At 37.6% G+C, this 26,186-nt stretch overlaps 2 protein-coding genes across 4 annotated transcripts; both read left to right on the top strand.

Moving 5' to 3' along the window:
• The first annotated feature begins 3,663 nt into the window (after positions 1-3,663).
• On the top strand, positions 3,664-14,494 carry smad5 (SMAD family member 5). 2 transcript variants are annotated; one of them, XM_087798593.1, is made up of 7 exons: positions 3,664-3,785; positions 6,563-7,493; positions 8,507-8,791; positions 10,999-11,103; positions 12,873-13,094; positions 13,177-13,433; positions 13,512-14,494. In XM_087798593.1, exons 2-7 carry the CDS (start codon positions 7,091-7,093, stop codon positions 13,653-13,655), a joined length of 1,416 nt encoding a protein of 471 aa, XP_087654719.1. In that variant the 5' UTR covers positions 3,664-3,785; positions 6,563-7,090; the 3' UTR covers positions 13,656-14,494. The 2 variants fall into 2 exon arrangements, with proteins under 2 accessions (XP_087654719.1, XP_087654718.1); XM_087798592.1 differs by having other exon boundaries at positions 10,999-11,115.
• Positions 14,495-17,644: 3,150 nt separating this feature from the next.
• On the top strand, positions 17,645-25,512 carry syvn1 (synovial apoptosis inhibitor 1, synoviolin). 2 transcript variants are annotated; one of them, XM_087799383.1, is made up of 16 exons: positions 17,645-17,823; positions 18,607-18,759; positions 19,621-19,713; positions 19,784-19,936; positions 20,113-20,161; positions 20,342-20,445; positions 21,060-21,186; positions 21,258-21,357; positions 21,565-21,630; positions 21,738-21,854; positions 21,931-22,097; positions 22,893-23,048; positions 23,112-23,252; positions 23,723-23,906; positions 24,140-24,246; positions 24,880-25,512. In XM_087799383.1, exons 2-16 carry the CDS (start codon positions 18,625-18,627, stop codon positions 25,050-25,052), a joined length of 1,872 nt encoding a protein of 623 aa, XP_087655509.1. In that variant the 5' UTR covers positions 17,645-17,823; positions 18,607-18,624; the 3' UTR covers positions 25,053-25,512. The 2 variants fall into 2 exon arrangements, with proteins under 2 accessions (XP_087655509.1, XP_087655508.1); XM_087799382.1 differs by having other exon boundaries at positions 23,109-23,252.
• The last annotated feature ends 674 nt before the right edge of the window (positions 25,513-26,186 follow it).

Here is a 26,186-nt window from a genome sequence, read left to right as displayed (position 1 = left end):
AATAAGCTAGCTCATGTTGATCAGCCTTAAGATCTCTGGAAATAAGCAAAGGTAATTTCTTTGGTGAAAACTACCTGGTCTGTAATCTCGTTCTGCAGATAAAAAGCTAAGGTACATGGACAGCCTGTAGGATGACCCAAGCGGGATTAACTGTATTTTGAGAAGATGAAGGCCTGCCTAAAGGTGTAATACCTACTTACCATGTGAATAGATTACATATTCCATTCCATATCGCTGGTAAACTGAATGAACATTGCAATAGTTTCCTTTATTTGTTTCTACTGGAACTGTGTCATGTGGGGGTTTGCAATAGTGCATTAAGTTCCGAACTCTAGGACTAATCATGAAATTGCTAACTCGTCCGTGGATGCAATTTTTTTTTATACATCCGTTGTTTATTCCCTGAAATCAGCCAAGCATACTTAAGCCATAGAACCACTGCTATGCATTTGTGTTTGCACAAGTATCAATGTGTATGCACATGGACAATATTGTTGGTACCCTTTTATTTGATTGTTCAAGCGCTTTGTGACCCTGGTCTAGAAAAGGCGCTTTACAAATAACTATTACTCACTTACAATGCTTTTCAAACATGCTTTAACAGAATTATTTATGAAAAAATAAACTCTCTTACATATACCTCAAAAGCAAAAGAGGTTGTCCATCTTAAACCAAATCTCAGACGGAAAGACTAGCCCAAGCAAAGTTCTGAACATTTACATCTGTTGACAAAGTGCTTGTCAGGAACTACGCTGGAGGTCTTAAGTGGAAACCAGCTACCGTTGTTGCAAAGACTGGCCCTGTTTTATACACTGTAAACCAGCAAGCATGTAATCTGGAAAAGAGATGTCAATCAACTTCTTCACTCTGGGTTGAGTGACCACTCATCTTATTTATCATACATAACCTGTTATCAAACCATTATCGAGCACCTGTTATCGAAGAGTTTGCTGAGATGGCGAGTGTTCAAAACTTCGAATGGGTCACCTACACGTCGTGATCATCCAAGAATAAACAACACCCTCCTGATCGACGACATTGTAGTGTAGTCACTAACTCATTACTCTGGGACAGAATAATTCCCCTGGGTTCAGTCCAGATTGAGGTAGTCTACCCTCCCTCTGTAATTTGAAAGGTTTGAATATATATGTTTAATAAATATTTGGTATATGGGGTACACAGTTCATAGAAGTAAAATTAAGGATTTTACATGTAATTATTCTGTTTTCACAAGGGAGCTTTAAAAGTTAAAGGGGAGGAATATGTTTATGTGTATTGCACTTCTGTTTTTGTCTCTACTGAGCCACCGTATTTAAAGCCCTCTATGTTGTATGTGGTGGGTAATGAATAAATGAAGCTGCACTCAACAGCTGTTAAATAAAGTTCCAGTCTCCTGTCATTCCTGTGGCTGCTTAAAACTTTTATTATATTGTGGAGCATACAGGACACTTTACACAGGGTATCTTAAAATTGTGCTGGTACAATTACATCTCAAGAATATCAAAGGATTCTAGAGTGAAACATGCTGGCCAGTGTCAGAATGCTTAGTCTCAGTCGCAGGCCTGGGAAGATTGCCTTCTATGAGCCATGTGGGTAGCCTCTTGGCCGGGCACCTCTTGCATCTCACCAGGTTCATGACCTGTGCATTGTGCCTCACTCTCCTTCTCCGAACATTTCATTCTGGTCTGATGGATTTTCAGTCCTCGATGATTCTTGAAAGACTTTGACACCTTCAACTTAAAGTGTTCTGAGCTAATTATGAGGAATAACAGAGTTAGATCAAGACACTTCTAGGGAGATTATCCCTCACAGCTGGCCTGGGGAGACATGTTTTTAAAATACAGATAGTTCACCCTAAATTCACTTATTTTATACTCACCCTTTTGTCTATTATTTTCAGAGAAATCTGTTATCGGTTATAGGAAAAATGTAAGTCAATTTTAATTTAGTGACTGGCCTTAAATTGTCTTCAGCTTCATCTTAATCCTTATAAATCACTTAAAAACATCCAAATACTTCTGTGGTGTTCGTCTGTAATGTCCATCATGTATTGAAGCCTCGGCATGAGGAAATGTTCCGGACACTGACACCCTCAATGTGTTTGAATGGGGAAAGGCATCAGGCAGCAGTTAAGCGACTGGGATCTTATGCTGCAAACAAACTTGAAATATTCATACTTATTAACGTTTTTTCATATCCATTTTTTTGGAGGAAGATGAAGACAAATTAATTGTCGATAATAATATATTATTTAGTCGTTTCTTTAGAAGTGTGTACAAAACTGATCTTTTAACATAATTTTGAATATTTATTGTGTTTTTGGTCTGCATTAGTTATTCACACAACATGTCTATACTTAACCACAAATAACATTGGAAAGCAGAAATATGTGATGTACATTTTAAATTTATTAATTTAAACAAGCAATGCTCCATACATTGAAGTGGTGAAAGTTGTGGGCTACATCAGCAAAAAAATGCAAGTGATTTGAGAATTGTTTTTGAGGAAGAAGCAAGATAGAGTGAAGGAAAAAAAGGGAGTTGGTGCTGACAAAATATTGCTGACTCTATTTTTGAACCATAATGCACTTCAGTGGTTGTAGGGTCTGATGGTGATAAGGACACTAAACTCTAATACATAAAGCTACATTCTAAAAAGCAGAGTAACAATCATCCTACTTCTCATAAGTAAAGATGACATGGCATGTATGTGCTTAAGTCTAAAGGTTTGTTCTTCTTGATAATGTCCATTGAATTTGACTGCTAAATGAGTTAACATATTTATGCCACTGTGTGTATGTAACTGTTAAGATCAAGGTTCACCAACATGGCTCCCAGGGGCATCAGATAACCTGCCAAATGGCTTGCTTAAATAGTTTTTTTTTTGTTTTTGTTTTTTAATATGCCATCTATTGTGTTGCCTTATTTGTAATTGTTGAACGATCAATAATGTGATCAGTGTATTAGAGGGATATAATTAATTGTCGATAATAATACATTACTTAGTCGTTTCTTCAGAAGTGTGTACAAAACTGATCGTGGCCCTTCGGATCACAAAGTGCCCTTGGAGTAGCTCACAGTTGCAAAAAGGGCTGGTGACCCATGTTTTTTAGACGGTGTCACAGGCGATACATCACTGCCGTCCTGTGGCGGATCCTGCTCTCAGCCTTGCCTCCCTGCCAGCTGATGCACTAGTCTGTCGAGGATCCGCAGTCGAGGCTCGAACGGACGCGGGTTCTGCTCTGATTTATTTAAGAAAAACGCACTAACAGTACGACAAAAACGCTGGAAGAGCCAGCGTCCCAGACAAAGTGGAGCCAGCAACTTATGATACGTCCCGGAGCCGCAGCACGACCAACGTAAGAATTTGGACCTCATTTCTAGAGTCATTCATCGCAACAACTAACATTTCTATCTGCTGCAGTTTTTAACGAAAACATGCTCTTTTGAGCCCAACATCTGACCGACTGCTTACTGGGAAGCATTGAGCTGTTTGTTGTTTGTCTTTGCACACAGTGTTGCAAAGTTAATACATTTTTTTTTACTCACTTTACTAGTGGGGAATGTGAGATTGGTAGTAAAATAAGAAATGTCGAAGCAAAGCGTTTATGGAGGATCTAGTTTGTCAATAAAGCGGAGGGACATCCACTCCGCCTATGCTGCAGCGTATTTGTCTCCGGGAATCTGGAGGACATGGCTCGGGAAGACAGTCGGAGCTGAAACGTGTTATCTGTCCAGAAGTAGCAGAAAAAAGAACTCAAACGCAACACCACCTTAAATAGAAACGTAAGTGTGTCTTTAGTAGAAAAAATAGTGCTTGTGATAACAGTGCCTTCATCTTTTAGTCTTTCGTTCCCCCAGAGAGCTTAGCTAACAGCTAGCATAGCTTAGCTCTGTCTGTGAACTTTGAAAAGTTTCTCGATTGCGAAAGGTTGTAAAAAAGAACGAATCTTCTTCGTATGGCCGCAAACGGCTTAAGCGTCTATATAACACTCTTCTGTTGCCACGAAATGTTATTGTTGTTAGTTTTTACTGCGTCAGATTTGTGTTAAAAGGTTCCGTGGACGGTAGCAAGGCTAGCAAACTTTCTAGCTATGATAAATGTATGCTCTTTTTGTCGCACAGAACAAAAGCCGTAGTTGTTTTTATCCGATTTGAGAGTTCGTGTTAAATATGTTGTTAAAACTCTACAAGAAAGGAAATGTTGTGTTGTTGAAGGAGGGAGTACTATCAAGTCATGTTGGTAGTTGTCTTAGTTAGTTCATAGTTCATCTCCGACACGTTCGCTCACTCCATAGGCATTTTTTGTACACTTCATAGAACAGAAACTCTTTATCTAAGTCTGACGACTTTCATGTGATACGTTCTCACTCTTTGTGTATCACTCGATCACTTTCACATTAGAGGTGCACACTCATAGCCATTTTCTTTTCCGATACCTATTGTTGAGACCCCAACAGGCCGGCAGCGAGTTTTCATGATACTAATATACACGCAGTATTTATTATACTTTTTTTATTACAATAATGAAGGCCATATGATAACATTGACTACATTTTGAGACTGTTCACTTACCTTTGAGTGTTTACAGTGATGGGTAAATGCTCAACAACAAATTGGTAATTCAAAACTGAATGTTTCAAAACTCATGGAACGCAGTAATAATTGCACAAGTGACTGGGAAAAGCAAAACTATGTTGTGCTCATTGAGGTGGTAATGTGTCCTGTGGTGATTTTCAGCCGAAACATAATTTTGAATATGTATTGTGTTTTTGGTCTGCATTAGTTATTCACACAACGTGTCTATACTTGACCACAAATAACATTGGAAAGCAAAAATATGTGATGCAAAATTTTAATTTATTAATTTAAACAAGCAATGCTCCATACATTGAAGTGGTGAAAGTTGTGGGCTACATCAGCAAAAAATGCAAGTGATTTGAGAATTGTTTTTGAGGAAGAAGCAAGATAGAGTGAAGGAAAAAAGGGAGTTGGTGCTAACAAAATATTGCTGACTCTATTTTTGAACCATAATGCACTTCAGTGGTTGTAGGGTCTGATGGTGATGAGGACTCTAAACTCTAATACATAAAGCTACATTCTAAAAAGCAGCGTAACAATCATCCTACTTCTCATAAGTAAAGATGACATGTATGTGTTTAAGTCTAAAGGTGTGTTCTTCTTGATAATGTCCATTGAATTTGACTGCTAAATGAGTTAATTGAATCTGCAAGCTGTCATTTAAAACTGCTGCTCTAGGGTCTTAAAGACTGGTGGTTAACTAAATGCAATACATTTTCCATCAGCCCTAAATGTGTTACTACCCACCGAGCTTTCAGCCCAGCCCTTGTGTAATAATAATTGGGGACAAAATGCAGCTCTCGTCATCCATTGTGTCGAGCAGGTGAAGTGGGACCCTCTTCACAAATGAATGTGTTGGTGCCCTCAATGAAAAGCACAGGCACGATTTCTGTGGCAGGTTCAACCTTTGCTATTTGATCGGTTTACACCTACTCATCAGAAAATTGTGGTTGACTTGGCTTTAGATTGGATCCCAAAGGTGGGAAAAATACATAAAAAAAATAAATACAACTGTAATTGTATCTGAAGGGAGAGCCTTTTTATTTGGAGCAGTGCCTGAATCTGTGCTGCTTTACAGAAGATTAGAGTGAAAGCATCCAAACTCTGGTGATGAATATTGCTTTCATTTTTTAGCTTAACATTTTTTATGTAGTGTTTCAAATGCCTATAGTCTCCAAAAGCTGTTTTCCTAAAGTCTGACTAATTGGCCATCAATAAACTAATGTGCTGTAATGTTAAATGAGACTCGTATTTGTGGTTTGTGTGTCAGGAAAATGTGGGTTCCAGCTGTTTGGTGACCTCCCCATATTTTGTGATCAGCTCCATTTGGGGTGCTCCATTTGCAATCAACAATAAGTTGTGGATGGGGGCTGCAGCACAGCTGTTTGCTGGAAGGGAGTGATCGAGTCAAAGATGGGATGGTACAGGAAGCAGCCCTTTGTGGTCACATCCTTTTTACTTGGGCCGGATCCACAAGACTAACAGCTGCTGCTCCGACAGGTCCCAGGGTGTTTTCCTATTTATTGCTGGACAATCAATATACTGAACCTACATGTCTGAATTCCTGCAGTGTCTGAATTATTCATAAAAAGGCATTCTTACGTTATATTATGAAACGAATGGTTACGATTATTATTATTCCCTCTTGCAAATGATGTGCACATAAGTTACATCCTGTTTACAAACGGGCACATGCCAAAATGTTTGACACAAAGACAATGCCTGCTAGTCTTCCTTCCTTTTTAATCCTAAATTTTTTTTTTTTTTTTTCATTATCTTTACTTTTCCCCATGTCTCTATCAAAAACATGTTTCTTTTACAAAAATGACGTTTGTGTTAGGCCAAACAATCATAACTATTGACATTTTTTATTTTCTTCTAGTTTAATCAATTATGATTGTATCCTTGAAGCTAGACACTCTCTGACACGCAAATAATATTTCTCTGCTGATTTGTCCCTTTCGCTGTTTTTTTCTCTCCAGAAAGCTGGCGATCACAAAACGTCAAGCCCAGGTGAAGTGGGTTTCTTTTAAGGTGGTACTGGCTGTTTCTAGCCTGTCTGCCTGTTCTAGTAAGACTCTTGCCAAGGTATTGATCTCCGCTCAAGCTCAAACCCCCTCCTACCATCAGTGGCTCTGACCTCGATTTGGACAGCTTGCTGCAGAGCCCTTCCTGAGCAGCAGCAGCAGCTGTGTCCTGCCGGCTCACTCTTCTCCCTCCCCTGCTTCCTGTCCTTGGTCAGACTAGTCTAAAGCCTCATCCCCTCACATCTCCAACACCCCACCCCTCATCTTATACCAGCACACACGCATACATATAACACACACATGTATATCACACACATATTCACACACATATTCACACACTTCAGTGGCTTCTGTTGTTTTCCACACGCTTGAAGAAATTGCTCTTGACTCAAGTTGAAGATTGAGGGAGTTGTAATTTTGATTCCCCCGGAGTGACTGAATCTGGTCCAGATTTCGTACTGGTGTGATTGGACCACAGCCTGAATGACCTCCATGTCAAGTCTCTTCTCTTTTACAAGCCCCGCAGTCAAGCGACTGCTTGGGTGGAAGCAAGGAGATGAGGAAGAGAAATGGGCTGAGAAAGCTGTGGATGCACTTGTTAAGAAGCTGAAGAAGAAGAAGGGTGCAATGGAGGACCTAGAAAAAGCCCTGAGCTGTCCCGGGCAGCCCAGTAAATGTGTTACCATTCCAAGATCACTGGATGGAAGGCTACAAGTTTCCCACCGAAAAGGTCTGCCTCATGTTATCTACTGCAGAGTGTGGCGCTGGCCCGACCTTCAGTCTCACCATGAGCTGAAGCCACTGGAGGTTTGCGAATACCCCTTTGGATCCAAACAGAAGGAGGTCTGCATCAACCCATATCACTACAAACGAGTGGAGAGTCCTGGTAGGTAGTTTTTTTTTTAATAGCAGCACCTTATTGTACTATATTTCGGTGGGCATAGCATGTACTGATCATTTTAACAAAGTTCTGTATCATCATGTAAATAAGCTCAATGGATGTAGTTTCATGATGATTATTTAAATATTTATTTTTACCAGTTAGTAGTTTCAGTTTTTTGAGGGGGGTTTTAAACTAAGATGCAAACACTTAAAAGCATTTTTTTAAACATACTAACAGCAGCTACACAAGTTTTACATCTTCTTTGCAGATGTGCAGTTATGTTTCCCCAAAAGTTAATTTGTTGCTGGCAATCCGCAAAGGTCAGGAGGTTTTCATCCACTAGCCTACTCCCTCCTTTGCACAGAAAATCAATATTGCTGGCTTTTTGTAGTCTTATTAGGTTATATGCCTCAAGCAATCTAGATGGGGTTTGGCATGAGAAAGTGGCTTTCTGAATGCATAAACCACTTGGAATAAAGACCCAAGCCTTCTGTCTTTTAACTCGTGCAGGTGCGCATCCTGCGAGTAAATAAAAGTAGTTTTCAGGCTAGGCTTATATACAATATCATTGTTACTGTTTAGGCATCACATTTAGATTACAATTTTATCTCAAATAAAGGATGGGATGTAACGTATGAGTGGTCCCATGTGATATAATTCCACGTAAACCATTAAAATATTTATATATGAAGATGAGTGAAACTATTAATATTAAAGATGTATATTTAGCGAAAAGTGAGAATACATTTGTTAAGCCCCTTGGATTTATCCAAAACTTCTCTCGTATGACAAAACCCAGCAGACGAGTCCATCAAATAAATCCTCTAGATTCTGTTTACCTTGAGCAAATCTTTCAAGATTCAAGTTTTGGGGCAAATGTGAAATACATTTTTTTTTCTAGTTGAACCTTCATATTTTATTTACCGTTGTTGCTGCTATTTTATTTTGGTGTGAAATTGAAACGTGGCCAACTATTTGGGTTATATAACCTTCTCCCAACTCTTTCTCCCCCCCAGTTCTTCCTCCTGTCCTGGTACCAAGACATAGCGAGTTCAACCCACAGCACAGCCTGCTCGTCCAGTTCCGCAACCTGTCCCACAATGAGCAGCACATGCCTCTCAACGCCACCTTTCCAGAATCCTTCCAGCAGCCTCATAGTGGTGGCAGCAGTACAGGTGGAGTCAGCAGTGGCTCTTTCCCCATCTCGCCAAATTCTCCTTACCCTCCCTCTCCGGCCAGCAGTGGTACTTATCCAAACTCTCCTGCCAGCTCGGGGCCCTCCAGCCCATTCCAGCTTCCAGGTAAGCTGCATTGTCTGGTCATTGGTCATACTGTGTGCAATGTAATGCAATGTGCAATTTTTTTAATTAATATATATTTTTAATTTTCCTGGAAAAAAAAACAACCTTTTTGAAACTAAAACATTTTTTTAAGACTGGACAAATGGAACATTGTCATTACATTTTTTGCGGCAATTGTTTTATTGTCTTTGTACAAAAAGAAAACAAGGAATACTCAATACTATCAGGGAGTGCTCGTGTGATCAGCTTGTACATTGTTGCCATGTTTGATTGAGAAACGGACTGACCTCTAAAAATCTAGCACAATCTTTATTTATTTTACCAAATTAACTCAAACCTCTTGGTACATGTTTTAGAAAGCAAGGAATAACAATTAATAAGGGAAATTTTAGTTGTTCGAGCAGAAAGTTCCACAAAAAGATTAAATATACAGTACACGCGTCTCAATATTCAGCCATCATTACAACATATGTTAATACATTTGCATCAATTTCTAAAAGATTTGAAGGGAATTATGTTAATTAAATTGACTACTAAAGAAATGCATTTCACAATAGACAGAAGTAGTGGTGTAAGAAAATAACAGCAGCGACTCTGCTGCAGTGAAAATATGAGCGGAGGTATGGCGGAATCACGCTAGAATTGAACAAATTCAACAACACTTACTTTATTTAACATCTAAAGACGCATCACGACAAAGAATATGAGGGATTGAAGAAGAAACAAAACGAAGCAATTAGTTTTGCTGTTCTATAGAAACAAGAGAAACATTCCGTCGACCACGTGAAAGTCCATGATAACAATCCTTCTTGTAAGTGTGTTAGTTTTAACTTCATCATTGGAATCTGCTTTAACTCAACTCTTGTTTAATACTGTTTGACTAAATGCTGATATTGTTGAATTCCCAATGAGAAAAGGCCTCATGAGGCATGTTTAAAATAAAATAAAAAAAGAAACTCTTATAACCGAAGGCTTCTTTTATATTGGATCTAAGAGGAATGTTTTCTCATCTACTGTTGTTTTACAGCTAAATTTGCAACTGTTTCAATGCAAGACTGGATAAGTTAGAAAACCAAGATGGATCTTGCTGTTGACAATTTGTGTCTGTGTCTTGCACTCGAGTAGGTTATTAGGCTATTTTCCTAAATAAGAACATGTAAGCTGTAAGGATTTAGGTTTTAGACAGTGGCTATGTGAGTCTTGATTATTTTATGAGGCCTTCTCTCTGTTTTAAAATGGGCCATTCACTATAGTTTGTTTTTAACTCTATTTTGTTACAAATAATGGTTAATAGGAAAACAATTGGCTAAAACATCAATACATTTTATACACATCTCTGCAACATGTCATAGATTAAACTTTGCTAATTTTGTGGCGATTTAAAGTGAAAATGAATAAATAATTGATAAACGGACTCGTAAGTGCCTTTTTTCTTTTTTAAAGAACATTTAGTTTCCGTTTACTGGTTACTGACCAGGAAAACTGATGAAAGTCGGGTACATTTTTTTTTCTTTTGTAGAAAATGGTCTAGTCACCCTATATATAAATGCTTAATTTGATATAAATAGTTGTATGTATTGCAAACTACATATTATATTGTTTAATAGATCTTGGAATCTGTCTCTGTGTATGCTCCATATGCTTAAACTTTCCTTGCATAGCCATGCAAGGAAAGTTTGAACAGCAAGTTGGCTTGAAGCATGCTGTCTTATACATCTATTAACATGATACAAGCTCAAATGTATGTAAGGATGTTTTGTCACATATGGAATCAATATACGCTATGCTCATGCAGGTTTGGTTAAAAGGTTAGATTAAGTCCACAATCGATCAACATGACATGGTTCACCAAAATAGGCCTACAATAATTTTATTATGGTAAAAAGCAAAATCTTATGCAAAAAAAAGAGTGAATTTAAAATTACAAAAGTAGCTCCCAGAAAATGTGTAACAACTTGGGGGACACAATGTGGATTCTTTAAACAAAAACTGACAAAGTGACTTTTCACATTTAAGACACTGAAGGGTAGTTGACTCATTCTAGCGCCTGGAAACTGGAAACCATTGGTATCATAAAAACCAAAGTGTTACAAGTAGGCATTATTTTAAGAGGCAAAATAAATTTAATGATATAATAAATAAAAATGTACTACGTTTTCAAAAGGCTAAAACTAATCCAATAATTTTTCCTTTTTTTGTCACCTCAGCGGACACCCCTCCACCAGCATACATGCCCCCTGATGAGCAGCTGGGCCAGGACAGCCAGTCAATGGAAACCAGCAGCAGTCTTCCTCCGACTGTGACCCGAGGAGGTGACAACATTGGTGAAATACGGGTTACTCTCAATTAAAAAATAATTGGCACATTTTTTCAAACAATCTACTAGCAGTGTACGAAACTAGTCCATTCTTGTGGATAAAAACATCTTTATCCCCTATTTTGTTTTGTATTTGCTTCTGCTTTCATCCCTTCCTTTTAAAGGATACAATTACAAATGTATAATAAATATATGATGATTATTGGCTATTCCTAGATCACAGATTCCTGCAGGAGAAATTGGTATAAGAAGGCAACATTTTCGACAGGGGGAAACCATCATTTGGAGGATATTATTTAAATGTGGGACTGTTAATTACCTTAAATCGATACCGCAGTACCGAAGAATACACATTAACAGTAACACAAAATAAAGACCATTCATGAAATATAAATACAAGTAATTTGTATCGTTCCAACTGATTTTCATTAACCTAAAAAATTAGGACTTGTGTGACTATAAATTAAAATGTATTCACAACTAGAGGTGTAAGAAAATATCGATCAAAAACGATACATCCCCATGTTTTTATTCAATTCAATTCAATTTTATTTAAAGTGTCTTATCATAACAAAGTTATCTCAAGACACTATACAGTTGAAATAAGACTACATTCCTGATACTGTATCAATATTCAGCATCACTGTATCCATATTTTTTTTTCTTTAAACTATATATGCACTGACGTCACACACCGACGCCAGTAAAGCAGCTGCTGCTAACAGCAGAGCTAACAGCAGCGGCTCTGCTGAGGTGTTGCTGTGTGTGGATTTTTGGAGGAGAAATCCCTCCTCAGGATTCAACACCACTAAGTTTATTAGTATCTATAAGAAAGAAGCATCACAACACAGAATATGAGCAGATCAAAGAAACGAGAAAGACAAACAAAACGAAGCCGTTTACTTTGCTGTTCTGTAGATGCAAGAGAAACTTCTGCTGTCGACTGCATGAAAGTCAACATGACAAACGTTCTCGTTAGTGTAAATGTTGATTTTATCATTGGAATCTTCCTTAATCCAATAAATGGAGTTTGTGTTTTATACTGGTTATATAAAGGCTGACAGCGCTGGGGCCCGTGTGTGACGTCAACAGACACTTCTCTAAATTTAAATTTCACAAACTTCAGGACGATCAATGATGATACAAAAATACATTGAACATGTTTAGTTTAGACAAAAGACAGTTACACGCTTTACTTACTTTTAAATTGTGTTAATCACAGATCAAATGATTTATTTATTTTACCAAAGAATTATAGGTAAAATGCTTTGAATCTAAGTAAAATGTTATGTCAAAGGTTAACCGTATATATTAAACCTCAGCATTTATAGCTGATGTTTGAACTCAAGTTAAAAAATTAAACACTGACAGATTCTGGATATTGTGTGTTGCTACAGGTTGTTTGAGACTGTTAATGCACTTAATTGTTAATGGAATTATTTTTTTTCAGAAGCACTCTCCTACAAACCCTTTCACATTTGATTAGAAAGAGTATTTGCTCAATTCTTTGTTGTAAAAGTCAGAAAAAGTGTTGTTCCTTTAAAAGAAACAATATATCGTTGTCCCTACTGTATCGTGATACGTATAGTATCACCAGAATCTTGACTATACATGGCTCTATTCACTATCCTCTCTTTTACGCAGCTATGACTTTAGGCAAGAAGCTGATCCATATTCTGTTTTTGGGGTTCAGCTTTTTTGTGAAATTGATTTCATTTTGTCATTTTCATTAAACCTAAATATTGAATTTGCTTTGCTTGGCAGATGTGCAGCCGGTTGAGTATGAGGAGCCGAGCCATTGGTGCTCTATCGTCTACTATGAGCTGAACAACCGTGTAGGCGAGGCGTACCATGCCTCGTCCACCAGTGTGCTTGTGGATGGCTTCACGGATCCTTCCAACAACAAAAACCGTTTCTGTCTTGGTCTGTTGTCCAACGTCAACCGGAATTCCACAATTGAGAACACGCGCCGTCACATTGGCAAAGGTCGGATGAGCTAGTGGTTGTAAGGTATCTTGTGTGCATATAAGAAAAACCAACACATTCTTCTCCCTTCACTTTCTCTCAGGAGTTCACCTTTATTACGTGGGAGGGGAAGTATACGCAGAGTGTCTCAGTGACACCAGCATTTTTGTACAAAGCCGTAACTGCAACTATCACCATGGATTCCATCCTACTACCGTCTGCAAGATACCAAGTGGCTGCAGCCTCAAGATTTTTAACAACCAGGAGTTTGCGCAGCTTCTGGCACAATCTGTGAATCATGGCTTTGAGGCAGTGTATGAGCTCACCAAGATGTGCACCATTAGGATGAGCTTTGTCAAGGTACTTTCCTTATTGTGCGTGTTTCTGTAGAAACCTAGGCTTCTGGGTAATTTTTAAAAAGTTACTTTCATATTTCAGGGATGGGGAGCAGAGTATCACCGACAGGATGTCACAAGCACCCCCTGTTGGATTGAAGTGCATCTCCATGGCCCACTCCAGTGGCTTGACAAGGTTCTAACGCAAATGGGCTCGCCACTGAACCCAATCTCCTCGGTTTCCTAATGGTCCAAGAATAACACTTTTTTTTTGTACCCATTATCCCCTTTTGTCCTTCCCTTAGTGATTCATAATTAAAGGTGGTCTTAATTGATGAATTGTTTACACTTAATGTGGGAAGGGACTTTGAACTCTCTTTGATATTGGAGTAAAAAAGCAATCAGATTCCAGTGGTTGGTCATTTTACAGGCCAATACCATTGTAAGACCTCAAGCAGCAAGGACAACATGAACAATACAGCTCAATGAGCTACACTTTTGGCTGCAAAGCTTGGAGCATTAACCTGTTGACTTCTTTATCCTTCATTTCTGGTCTGTTTTTTTTCCAACTACTTTATATAGTTTTTAACAAGTCAGAACTTTTTTCCTCATGACCAATAGATTCATTTAAATTTGTTCTGAACAATCTTCTGAAAGCATCACAGTATCGCACAATTTCTTGATCATTGTATCACATTGTTTATTATTAGGCTGGAATACAACAGCATTTTCTGTTCTAATGTTATGAATAAACAGTGCGATACAACTTTTTGGAAAAGTGACGGATGTTCACTGGGTTGATAGATATGAGAAATAATCGCACTCTAACATGCCATAAGCTAACGTTGTAAATGTCTATTGTAATAGAAGTAGTCATTTATGATATAATTAAACATTGAACATTATTACTGATTCCTAGTCTGTACTGCAGCTCATGTACAAGTAACATTGTTTGCATACTCACTGCATTAACAATATTGTGCACTCAAGAATGTTGTGGAGGCATACATGCTTTTTGCCCTGGGTACCAAGGCAGTTATTGCTAGAACATTGACATGAAGAAATAAACTTGTTGATGGAAAAATGTGGATGTGTGTTGCACTTCCTTCACAGTCATTTGGCAGGATTCACCTTCAAACAAGAAAAATGCCTATTGGTAATCATACAAACTCATACGAAGCTAATCATTGTAAAGAATGTTTTTCTACCATCATGTGTTGAATCCTCTGTGTTCCCTCTGGTAAAGTTTTTTGATATTTTTCTTTGATCCACTCCTACTTTTTTATAGTCCAGCCAACAGGCAATTAATTGTAATTTTTCAACTGTGATTATCCCCCAGTTGTTTTATGACAATGCCATCCACACGACTACTGGTTCAGCTTGAGGTTTCTGCCTGTTACAGGAGGTTTTCAATGCCATTGTGCTAATTGTGATTGTGACCGCAATTGAATAAGGACAGCCCTTTAGATCTAATATTAAGAGATGACTGCAATAGATTCCAAATTCAAATGGAACACTTGGAAGTAACTCTGGACCTTTATCCTCCTTATAATGGCATATGAGGGACTAATGGACACCTGGCCATGGAACAACTGAGCAGCCAATTGCTCCATTACTGTTGGTCCTTTAAAAAGTGAGAAGACCATATACCCTCATATTGAAGATGAAAATCCTAATTTAATGCCAATCTTGTTAATTTTGTTAATGTTATTTTGGCACCCAAATGCATACATGCAAACTGAGAGTAGAGGGACCTGCAGACCTTTTCACTAAGCAATCAATTTTCACCATTGTTTCCCTATCTGAATTGCGTGTTAAAAAACGTTGGATTAGCATTCAGCCAGTAAGACGATCATAAATCTAAGAAGAACATAGCCTCTATTGGAACAAATACAAAAATGTAAGTAATTCTTAGTAAACATTTGAAGTTTAAGGTTACATGAATTAAAATATTTTCATTACAGTCTAAGTCACTGTACAACACTTTCCAGATTACCTTCTCTTTATTTTTATAGGGTAGATTGTTATAAATTCTAATCTGACGATGGTGTACATCACCATTGACTATTTTTCGGGGCAACAATTCTCGAAAACTAAGCCATTTAAAGACATTTCAGAGGCTTGCAATTGAATATGTGAACTTGCCAAACTAGCATCTGTTATGGCTTCTTCAGCACCCTCACCCAACTATTCTAGTGTATGTGAAAGTGTGGCACGTTAAATGTCACCTCCACCATCTGTCTCAGCATGTAAATGAATGCCATCAGTCATGTATATGAGATTTGAACGGTGAGTTTGTTAAATTATTATTTTTCCTCATCATTGGATATTTGAGCTCCTGCGACTGATTGTTGAAGTGACACGTGTTGCTGCTAGAATCAAGAGAGGGGGCCAAGTCTCCTAGAGTATCTCCTTGTTGCCATACTCCAAAAAGTAAAAAGGTAAGTCTATGTGGCTTTAAAATTTAAATCGAATGATTATGTTGTCAGTTTTATTCAAAACTTTATTGTATACTGTTGAAAAAAAATGAGTACTGAAGTCCATTTTGGACTATAGAGCTGTGCAATGTTGAAGTGAGATTAAATAGATTGATTGATACACCATGAATCTGAAACCACTTTATTACGGCATAAAACAACATTCCATCGCTATTACTCACTGTTTTGTGAATCTTTTATTTTCTGTTTTAGCTAGAGAACTACTTCCGCTTAAAACTTGGCACGGATAGAAACCGTGCTGACATGTCATGTTTAACATTTACACATATAAAGGGCAACTCATTAAAAACGCCTCTCTGATTTTGGCAACTAATGTGAAGACCCAGAGAGAGTTTTGTGCAAACAGACACATACTGATGAGTGCAATAGAGGTCCAAATCATGTATTTACGGTGTAAAACAAAGTGTTGCTGCTAAAGAAATGGCTTCCACTGTGGACTTTTGGGTATGGTATATCCAACGTCATATCTTGTCTGCAGCAAGGTAGTCTTGAGAAAACCAGGGCTTGGTTAGGGATAGTTGATAAAAGATCTCAATTAGTGTAATTAACCTTTATTTTCACAGTAAATATCATTTCTCCTGTTTTATGCTGTGGTGTGTTGGGGTGGAAATGTGTCCAAGAGGAGTGTCAACAGGTTGGACAGGAGGGCTGGCTCTGTGGTTGGAATGAGGCTGGACTCACTGGTGACAGTTGCTGAGAGGAGATCATTGAACAAACTACTGTCCATCATGGACGATGACAGTCATTCTCTCAGCACTGTCATCAGTGAACAGAAAAGCAGAATGAGTGCACGAATGCTCCTTCCCAGGTGCAGAACAAATAGAGTCAAGGACTCATTCATTCCTCGTGCTATTAAATTGTACAATTCTGAGTTCGGGGGCAGGAGTGGAGTGAAAGTATCTGGATGTTCTGTTCTATGTTGGCTTTTGTATCCTTTGTCTTTGTTGTTTTTCTTTGATCTATGTTCTTTATCTTTAGACTTAGATTGTATCAACTTTTTCTTTCCCTTTATGCAATAAAAAAATGCTGTATGTATTGGCTATTGGAAAAAAAAAACAATTTGCATGCATATATATATATATATATATATATATATATATATATATATTTATTTATTTATTGTGATGACCTTTCTAAATTCCAATTAAAAAAAAACATTTCTATTTATATTGTACAACTCCATCAAAACTAATACTCGACCTTCAAAGCTTTCAATTCGATTTAAGATATACGAAACACAAAACTAGTTTATTATGCAAAATCTTCGTCGGTTGCTCGTTGCTCGTCCTTTTGTACCATTTTAATCACACTATTCATTATTTTAGTACGAATTTAATCTCGTAATAAATGTATATTATACGACTTTAATCTGGTGATGAAACTAAATAATCATCCGAGTGCCTTTAATAATCCTTCGTACTATAATATAAGAGATAATATGTATTTAAGGAATCTTTTTTTCCATAATCAAGCAGCCTACTTTCTATTGGTCCACGTTGGACTGTACCGTAATTATTCAAATAAACAATACAACACATACTTGGTTATGTGTTACTTAAATAACTTTAGCAACGCAGACAGCATGTTTTAAGCTTTATTTGTAATGACGAACTAAATTTGCTGGACACTGTACACGTTTAAGTTACCAATAGCTATTAAATCGTCTACTGGTGAAGTTTGAATTGTTCGTGCGCTTATTTACCGTAACAGCCGGATGTGATGTGGCTCCTGTGTAGCAAGCCAAAGATAAACACGTAGCCACTAGCCAGACGAACAGGGCGATGATATGTAAATATGTCCAGACGAAAATGCTGTCCTATATCAAAATGGAATGAGCTGTAGCTATATTAGCGATTGGTGATCTAGCAAACAGGTTTTCTCCCAGCTGAAAGAGGGCTTTCCGACTCCATAGTCCTGGTAAGTCCAGAGTTATGACAGCTGCTAGCACTAAGCTAACGTGCTACCAATACCTAAAAGCTACAAATGCTATGAAATGATTGTAAAATTATCACATTTATGAATTGCTTTGTACCAATCGGTTTACATATCTGACGCACCGCTATATTTAATCTACATTATTTGGTGAAACGTAGCCGAATTTCTTGTGAGATATGTGAGACTTTAAATTAGCTTTAACGCCATCAAGCTAATGTGTCTTGTCTAGCTGCATGTCCATTGAAACTGACACTCGCTTAACTTCCCACTTAAAAAACACACTTACATTTGTAGTATGGAGGTGACCGATGGTTGTATTCATTCAGGTAATACGATAAAGGTAGACGATGAGATATGATTTGCTAAACTCACTATACAAAAATAGTATCGTCCCCATTTACTTTAAACGTTTAAATACCATTTTACAATCTCAATGGACTCTATCCTACTGATATAAGTAAATTCCTTTTCACGCAGATGCAGCATTAAAGTGTTTTTATATTTATCAAAACATTTTAATAATGTAATATTAATTTAATTTGCAAATGAATAATAATACACAAGTCTTACATTAAGCTTTACATACCAAAACAGTATATTTTCAAAGCTTTGTAACCTTTGACACACCAGAATGGCTGCCTTGGTCGCATGGATCGAGTTATGAAACATAGATTTTATCGTACAAATGTTTCCCAACTACCTACAGATTTGCATGCAAACATTCTGGCAATAATTCCTCTAAGACACCATGTGTTTTCCTTTAAGAGAATCTCCATTTGGTCAATGATGGTGCGGGCGTTGCTGGTGACCGCCACCAGTTTGGCTCTGACTGGTGCTGTGGTGGCACATGCTTACTTCCTTAAACACCAGTTCTACCCGACAGTGGTCTACCTCACCAAAAGCAGCCCCAGCATGGCGGTAAGATTATTTGCTGTTGCAGTCAGATTGGTTGAAAAACTAGTATCTGTGTTTTTACCAATTAGCCAAAGAGTTTTCATCTATAGAATTAAAGTAAGGTACATTTTTTTTTTACGTTAACACATTCATAGGAAGCTATGTGAGCAAAAGGATGGAGGATTAGTGTGTTTCCTCTATTCACTTAAATTACAAAATAGTCCCCTGCTCGTATGACCTATCTGAAGGACATTGGATTGTGCAAATTGCCACCAAATAGCTTAAAAACAGTGGGCTATAGAGATTTTCATCATGACTGAAGTAGAGTATGTTCTGGAGAAAACATTTAACTGACCCTGTGTCTGTTTGTACAAAACTATCTTTATATCTACATTAATAGAAAACATGCTTAAGCCCCGCCCACTTCAAACACTTTTTCTGGAGATTAAATCTTTTTTAAGCGTAATATTGGCCACTCCGCTGTGATTGCTCAAGCATTGAGGTTTGTCACCTTGCGTCATCAATCCTGGAAGTCGCCACCTCAAAGTGACTTGTTGTATAAACAAAACGGGGCATGATTACAGCTGTCAGAGAATTAACAAAGCCCATTATTGCATGATATTGGGCTCCACTCCTTTAACCTCTCAGTCGCCTAAATTCCAAATTGTGAAGAACTTTGTGAAGTAATACATTTAAAACAGATCATCGTCATGATGAAGGACTTAATTCATCTTGGAGAGGAATATTTCAAAGATGTCAGGAATTTTTTATTTTTTATTTTGTATTTATTAATTTATTTAAACATTAGTTTCCCTTCAACCGAATTCGAAAGTATGTAATTGATTGTTTTTGTTGAGTTCAGAAATCTATATTTCTCTGCTGTAGGTTTTGTACATCCAAGCCTTTGTGTTGGTGTTTTTGCTGGGAAAGTTCATGAGAAAGGTCTTCTTTGGCCAACTGAGAGCTGCCGAAATGGAGGTAAATCTCATTTTAATTGGTTTGTCTACAGGTTTTAAACTCAAACTGGCCATCTTTGCGTTTGTTTCAGCATCTGATAGAGCGATCATGGTACGCAGTGACAGAGACATGTCTGGCTTTCACTGTGTTCAGAGATGATTTCTCTCCTCGATTTGTTGCTCTCTTTACCCTCCTACTGTTCCTCAAGTGCTTCCATTGGTTGGCTGAAGACCGGGTAGATTTTGTAAGTATTTCTTCTTGAAAATGATGTAAAATACAAAAAACACTCCACACGTTTTTATTTACAAATAATCTTACATCTTGTTTATAAGGTAGATAGGCTGCTATTACATTTTATATGGCTGAGACGATGCAATAAAATAAAAATATTAATAGATGTATGTTTTCTTGATTTGTCAGATGGAAAGAAGTCCAAACATCTCATGGGTTTTCCACTTCAGAGTGTTGTGTAAGTACAAAACATCTACCAAAATCCATTCTCTCCCTATTTTCTCTCATCATGCCATATTACCTGCTCGAATCACATAGTTAAGTCTTTCCAACTCTCATACTTAATGTTTCCCCCTTGATAACATGCAAGCATTAAGACGTTTAATTAAAACCTAAAGTTTATGCTTCTGTGCTCCAGCCCTGATGACTTTGCTGAGTATCTTGGATTTCCTCTTTGTCAACCATGCTGCTCACAGCATCATCACCCGCGGAGCCTCTGTGCAGCTGGTCTTTGGCTTTGAGGTTTGTCATATACTCTTATGCACGAACGACAATTATAATCTCGGCGTAATGAGTCTGTTTGTCTTTTGCAATATTTTCCTTAAATGTATTTTTTTACGTATTACTATTTCTATTGCTTTGTTGGTTTTCAAATATCTTGGTAGTTGAATAAATTGTTTATTTTTAGTGTATTTTATACTTAATAATTCATTAGAGCCTTTATTTTCTTTGTCGCTCTTGGAGGATGTATGACGCGTTACATTTTGTTTTAACTGCCGATGACATGGTGTTTTTTCGAGCTATTATAAAATTGTTAAACTGTTACATTTTATATTAATTTATTTTTAGTTGATATGTGTCAGGGTATTTTTGTTGGAATTATGCATTATTGTTGTATATAAAATGATCTTTCAGGCCTCGGGGTATTGTGGAGTGCAAAGCTAAATATTTTTTATATTTTTTAACCTTTTTAGTGTTCAACAGAACCAACTGTGATTAACATACCAGATGATTGTATATAGAATATTTATGTTAAAGACCCTTTAAGATACATTGTAATAACCACACAGCAAATTCATATGTGTAGCCAGATATTTGTGTGTTGGATAATAAGCTTTCTATTCTTTGTTGCTCAGTATGCAATCCTGTTGACAATGGTGATAACGACCTCCATCAAGTACATCTTGCACACAGTGGACCTGCAGAGTGAAAACCCCTGGGACAGTAAGGCTGTCTATATGCTCTATACTGAGCTCCTCACAGGTCAGTGTGTGCGATTTTTGTCTTGAACAATCATGTGGATTTAAAATTAATATTTAATGGTTTGATTCCAGGTTTCATCAAAGTGCTCCTATACATCTCCTTTATGACCATTATGATAAAAGTGCACACATTTCCCCTATTTGCCATCCGCCCTATGTATCTGGCCATGAGGTAAGAACTGTGCACCTATATTTACTGTAGTGAATGTACTCTATACTATATACTACTATTTACTATTTAGAAACATGATGATGTTTATTTACTTCATGAGGTTTCTGACTATTAGGGCTGAAGAAATTGCTAATAACTATTACTTTTCATCATAAAGCTTTAAGGAATTCTTGTTGCAAATTTTTTCTTTTTTTTCTTTGTTCACAGGCAGTTCAAGAAAGCTGTCACGGATGCAATCATGTCTCGTAGAGCCATTCGTAACATGAACACACTGTGAGTCATTGTTTAAATTATTTTAAGTAAATAAAAACAAACGTATAATGTAATTTGTAGAGAAATTATTTATTTGGAAAAAATCTTAACATGCATCATTTGCCCAGATATCCTGATGCCACCCCTGAAGATCTGCAGTCATCTGATAATGTCTGTATCATTTGCCGGGAGGAAATGGTCACAGGAGCTAAGAAGCTACCATGCAATCACATTTTCCATTCCAGGTTTGTCCTGACACAAATGATTCAGTGCTCCTTAGTTACAAGGGTTTCATTCCTTCTGTATTGTCTCTGTCTGCAGTTGCCTTCGTTCCTGGTTCCAGAGGCAGCAGACCTGTCCTACCTGCCGCATGGATGTCCTTAGAGCCTCAAATAACAACAATAATAACCAGACTCCAGCAGCTGCACAGGCTCCAGTTGCTGCACCTGCAGCTCCTGCCAACGCTCCTGCAGTGCCACCTGTTAATGGTGAGCTACAGTAACAACCCATATCTTTGCAATTGTGACTCATCTGTGCATTTCGGTAAAACATAAAAGCCTCTCTTAGTTTCATATGAAAGACTGCTATATGTGAGATCTGAAAGATGACGGTTCATTGACAGAACATATTATTTTGTTGCATTTATGTGGTCCAGGAAAAGATCTGATGAAGCTATTCTGAATTTTTAAATTGGCATTTTACTGTGTTAAAAATAAAAGTATATTTAAAGAAAATTGCATAAATTTAGTAATCTATTGTCCATGGAAAACCCAAAAAATTAAAAGCCATAAAATACATTGGTGCAAAATATGATCAATCTAAAACAAGTTAAATAGCATATTTCAGACTAAATGTTTAGCTGTAACAATATTATGAAGTGATTTCTTCCATAATGAAGATGCCTAAATAGGACTTGGTCAAAACAAAAGTCAATGTCCTGCAAGTACTGATGGCTTCTTTGAAGATGGTACCCCAGAGCCCAATTATTATTCAACATGCCAAAGAAAAGTTGTTTTGGTTGGATAATATTTTCAGAGAAACCTTTATATGTGGCATTACATTTTCTGCATCAGGATCTTACTTTCATTATTTAGTTAGATCATTTTACTTTTTCAACATGATGCAAATCTACATTACTTGAGTAATTGGGTGAAGTCTATTTTTTACTGGTAGAGCTCAAAAGGATATTATCTTTTATCGACTCAGTTCAGGTTCTGATGTGAGAATTGATATCCCATGCATTGCATCGTGTCATTTATTCACTTTCTTGACCCTCAATACAGTGGCTCCAGGAATGTTACCTGGCTTTCCACCGGGTGTTCTTCCTTTTTGGGGTCCTTTCCCTGGTGTTCCTCCCCCTCCGCCTCCTGCCACAGCAGGTGGAGTTCCAGGTGCCACTGACACAAACCATCGCAGCACAGATGCTACACAGACTGCTGGTAAGTGCATTTAGGTTCACGTAATTGTTTATCTCAGACTAAAGTTAAAACTTTCCTAAGGAGGCAGCCAGTCCTCTTCGTCAACTGCAGATCCGACTGCAGCAGCTTCTTCAGGGTCCACGCAGCCAGGGTTTCCTTTCTCTTTCCCACCACCTCCCTTCCCGAGCACACCCTGGCTGCCCATGCCACCTCCCCCTCCCTTTGGTAAGTTCCAGACATTTTTTAAATTTTTTTTTGACTGATCGAATAACGCCAGACATTATTTAAAATGATGCTGTTAAAACAATGAATTACTATAGAGCATGGTTCATGTCTTATTTTGCAAAAATGAAGAATATGTGGTACTGATGAGTTGATAAGGCCTCGTGATGCAGCACCACACGGCTGACGCTACATCACGATGCAGTGTCTTAATTTTAAAAGGCCACTAGATGACACTCTCTGCATTACAATACTTGGCTCTGATTTTCAAACTGAGAGTGCCTAGTAACCTTTCAAAATTTAGACAGTAGTCAGTTACACATGTTGGCTTGTAGCTTTATTAAGTTGATTTTCTGCCATTTTTTTCTGCTGATCCATCCATTGTCAAACAATTGCAACTGCCATTATAGGTCCTGTATTACCTGTGATTCTTCATTCACAAGAACCTGATCTGATCAACTTCTCTCCTGCAGTGTCATCAATGCCTTCTCCTCCCCCATCCCTTGCTCGTCTGTCAGATGAGGAGTTGACGGAGATGGAGGCAGAGGGCCGCAGGGGACTAGAGGCTCGGCTCCAGTGTCTTCAAAATATCCACACGTTGCTGGACGCAGCAATGCTTAACATCCACCACTACCTGAGTACCGTGGCCACACTCGCGTCAGTTCCACAAGTCTTTTTTTGTATTGTAGCTCTTTTTACCATGGCTAAGGGAGTTTCCTTAAATAGAATCTAAGGGGATCCCTCATAATCTTTTTTTGCAATTTAGAAACAAGTATGAAGGGCTGCACTATTTGTATCTTTAATTTATATAAATATGTGTGATCTCTTCTTTTGTTATGTTGGATTAATGTTTTTTAGTGACTTCTTAACACATGCTGTTTTCTCTACAGTCCCCCAAGGACTGACGCTGGTTTAGGAGAAGTAAGACGCTCAACCCAATCACCTTCATCTGGTGCCGAATCTGCGAGCCCAAGTCAGAAAAAAGAATCTCCAACCTGTAAGTTATTAACAGTGGTGACTATGACTTTAAGCATCATTTGATCTTCCTCATTATTTATTTGTGAAGCATGACACCTCAGAGTATCTTGAGATTACAGAATAGATGTTTACCACTATTAACACAGTGGTTTGTAAAATATGCTTAACATGTTTTTGCTTCTATAATGACATAGTAACTCTAATCTATTTTAGGGTAAACAAAGGATGAAGATATAACACTTTTGAGCATTTTTTTTCCCGACTAGAAAAGACAGTATTGGACTAAAATGAGATTACAGGTAGACTGTGGATGACTGAGTGTATATGATGGCACAGTTTTATTGAGGGTTGTCATGTCAATCAGGGGGTTGATCGCTGACATCATGCAGCAAACCTCTTAAAGAAAGTTCAATGCTATCTTGAAACCAACATTTTAAGCCTAAGCAGAAGTTCAGTTTGCCACGCTTGAAAAATAACGTTGCCCTGCACATGACTACTTTTCGTGAAAGTCCAGGTTAATACCAGCTGAATTACTGTTGGCACGGTAAGGTTTGAAAATGTCACTTTAAACCATTTGATGTTGATTTGAGTAGGTAACGAAGTCTGGTAGCGGTAACAGTTGAATTTAACTGTAATTGTTTCCATGATACAGCGGAGGTTCAGCCGGCAGACTCTACTTCCACAGACACTGAAAGACAAGAGCAGCAAGAGGACACAGGCGAAGAAGGCGAGGACAATGGAGAGCCCAACACAGCAGAACTTCGCCGCCGCCGTCTTCGTAAGCTGGAGACTGAAGCGTCATCATCCTCACCTCCAGATGTTTAATCTGTGATTTTGGACATCACTATGAACCTTAAGGAACAATGGACATGGATTTTGAGTTGTTGGACATGGTTTATAGCCCCTCCCTGTGGTGGCCCCGGTCCACAACCACAGTGAGTTCTTGTGATCAACTTGCTGAACTGGCCCTCTTGGACAGGATGTAATGGCATGTAGTTATGTTTTCTAACTGAGATGTTTGAGTGGAAGCCACTTCTACTGTTAGGTTCGGGGTAAATTTGTGGCTTTGTTGTTCAGTAGATTGTTTTCATTTAGTTTGTCACTTTGCTCGAATACAACCAAACCAAATCAAGGGAGACATTTTCTTTATTCTTTATCACTTCCAGTTCTAATTGTTGCCAGACCGGGTGTTGTAACCTACTGATGTATTTGATTGTGTATATACTGTATAAAAAATTTTAATAGGATGATCTGTACATAATGCAGAATAAACTGTTAGGCCAGGGCTGGACTACTATTATTAATATTGTTTGTTTTTTGTTTGTTTTTATATATATATTATATATTCTGGGAGAATTTCTATAATTGAGCAATCTTGCTTTTTCTACTGGAATTGAAGTTTGGAGGATGGAATAGATTTAAATTCTGATTAAATAAAATGCCAAGATTTCAGTATGTTAATATAATTATTTAATTAAAGTACAATCCATATAATAACGAATGATGAAGAAATGAAATGGGAACATATCCAGACATAGTCTCCGATACATTGTTAATAAAATATATATCAAGTCTTTCGATTTTACAATTAGGCTTGGTGTCTTTTGATGGAGTCGACTGACTCCTTCAAGAAGCATTTTAATACCTTTTTATTTGTGCAGGCTTTCTTTTATTTTATTGGTGCTGCTGTGTTTTTCCTATGTTATAGATTGATAGATAGATATTGGCATTTTAAAGCATTTATTTTAACTTTATATAATTTGATTGTTAAAGTGCTTTACAAATAATGACTTACTCTTTTTATTTCCTTTTGTGGCACCACTGAATGACATTATTGTAAGAAGAAACGGTATGTTCTATTCTACACCGCTAGGGCTTTAAAATTGAAAGAAGACCGTTCATGTGCGTTCAGGAGGGAAATATGTCAATAATTTACAAAAATATACATTTAAAAATATA

This window comes from Callionymus lyra, chromosome 9 (assembly GCF_982586985.1).
Source record: "Callionymus lyra chromosome 9, fCalLyr1.hap1.1, whole genome shotgun sequence".
Lineage (NCBI taxonomy): Eukaryota > Metazoa > Chordata > Actinopteri > Syngnathiformes > Callionymidae > Callionymus > Callionymus lyra.
Note: the sequence above shows the minus strand (reverse complement) of the source record. Positions and strands in the feature narration are given on the sequence as shown.

Coding starts and splice junctions, on each gene's coding strand:
- smad5 (XM_087798592.1), top strand. CDS start 7,091: ATGACCTCCATGTCAAGTCTCTTCTCTTTTACAAGCCCCGCAGTCAAG. Junction 11,116..12,872: donor CCGAGGAGGTGACAACATTG/GTGAAATACGGG, acceptor TTTGCTTGGCAG/ATGTGCAGCCGGTTGAGTAT. Junction 13,095..13,176: donor GCGCCGTCACATTGGCAAAG/GTCGGATGAGCT, acceptor ACTTTCTCTCAG/GAGTTCACCTTTATTACGTG.
- syvn1 (XM_087799382.1), top strand. CDS start 18,625: ATGATGGTGCGGGCGTTGCTGGTGACCGCCACCAGTTTGGCTCTGACT. Junction 18,760..19,620: donor AAAGCAGCCCCAGCATGGCG/GTAAGATTATTT, acceptor TCTCTGCTGTAG/GTTTTGTACATCCAAGCCTT. Junction 21,358..21,564: donor CCTATGTATCTGGCCATGAG/GTAAGAACTGTG, acceptor CTTTGTTCACAG/GCAGTTCAAGAAAGCTGTCA.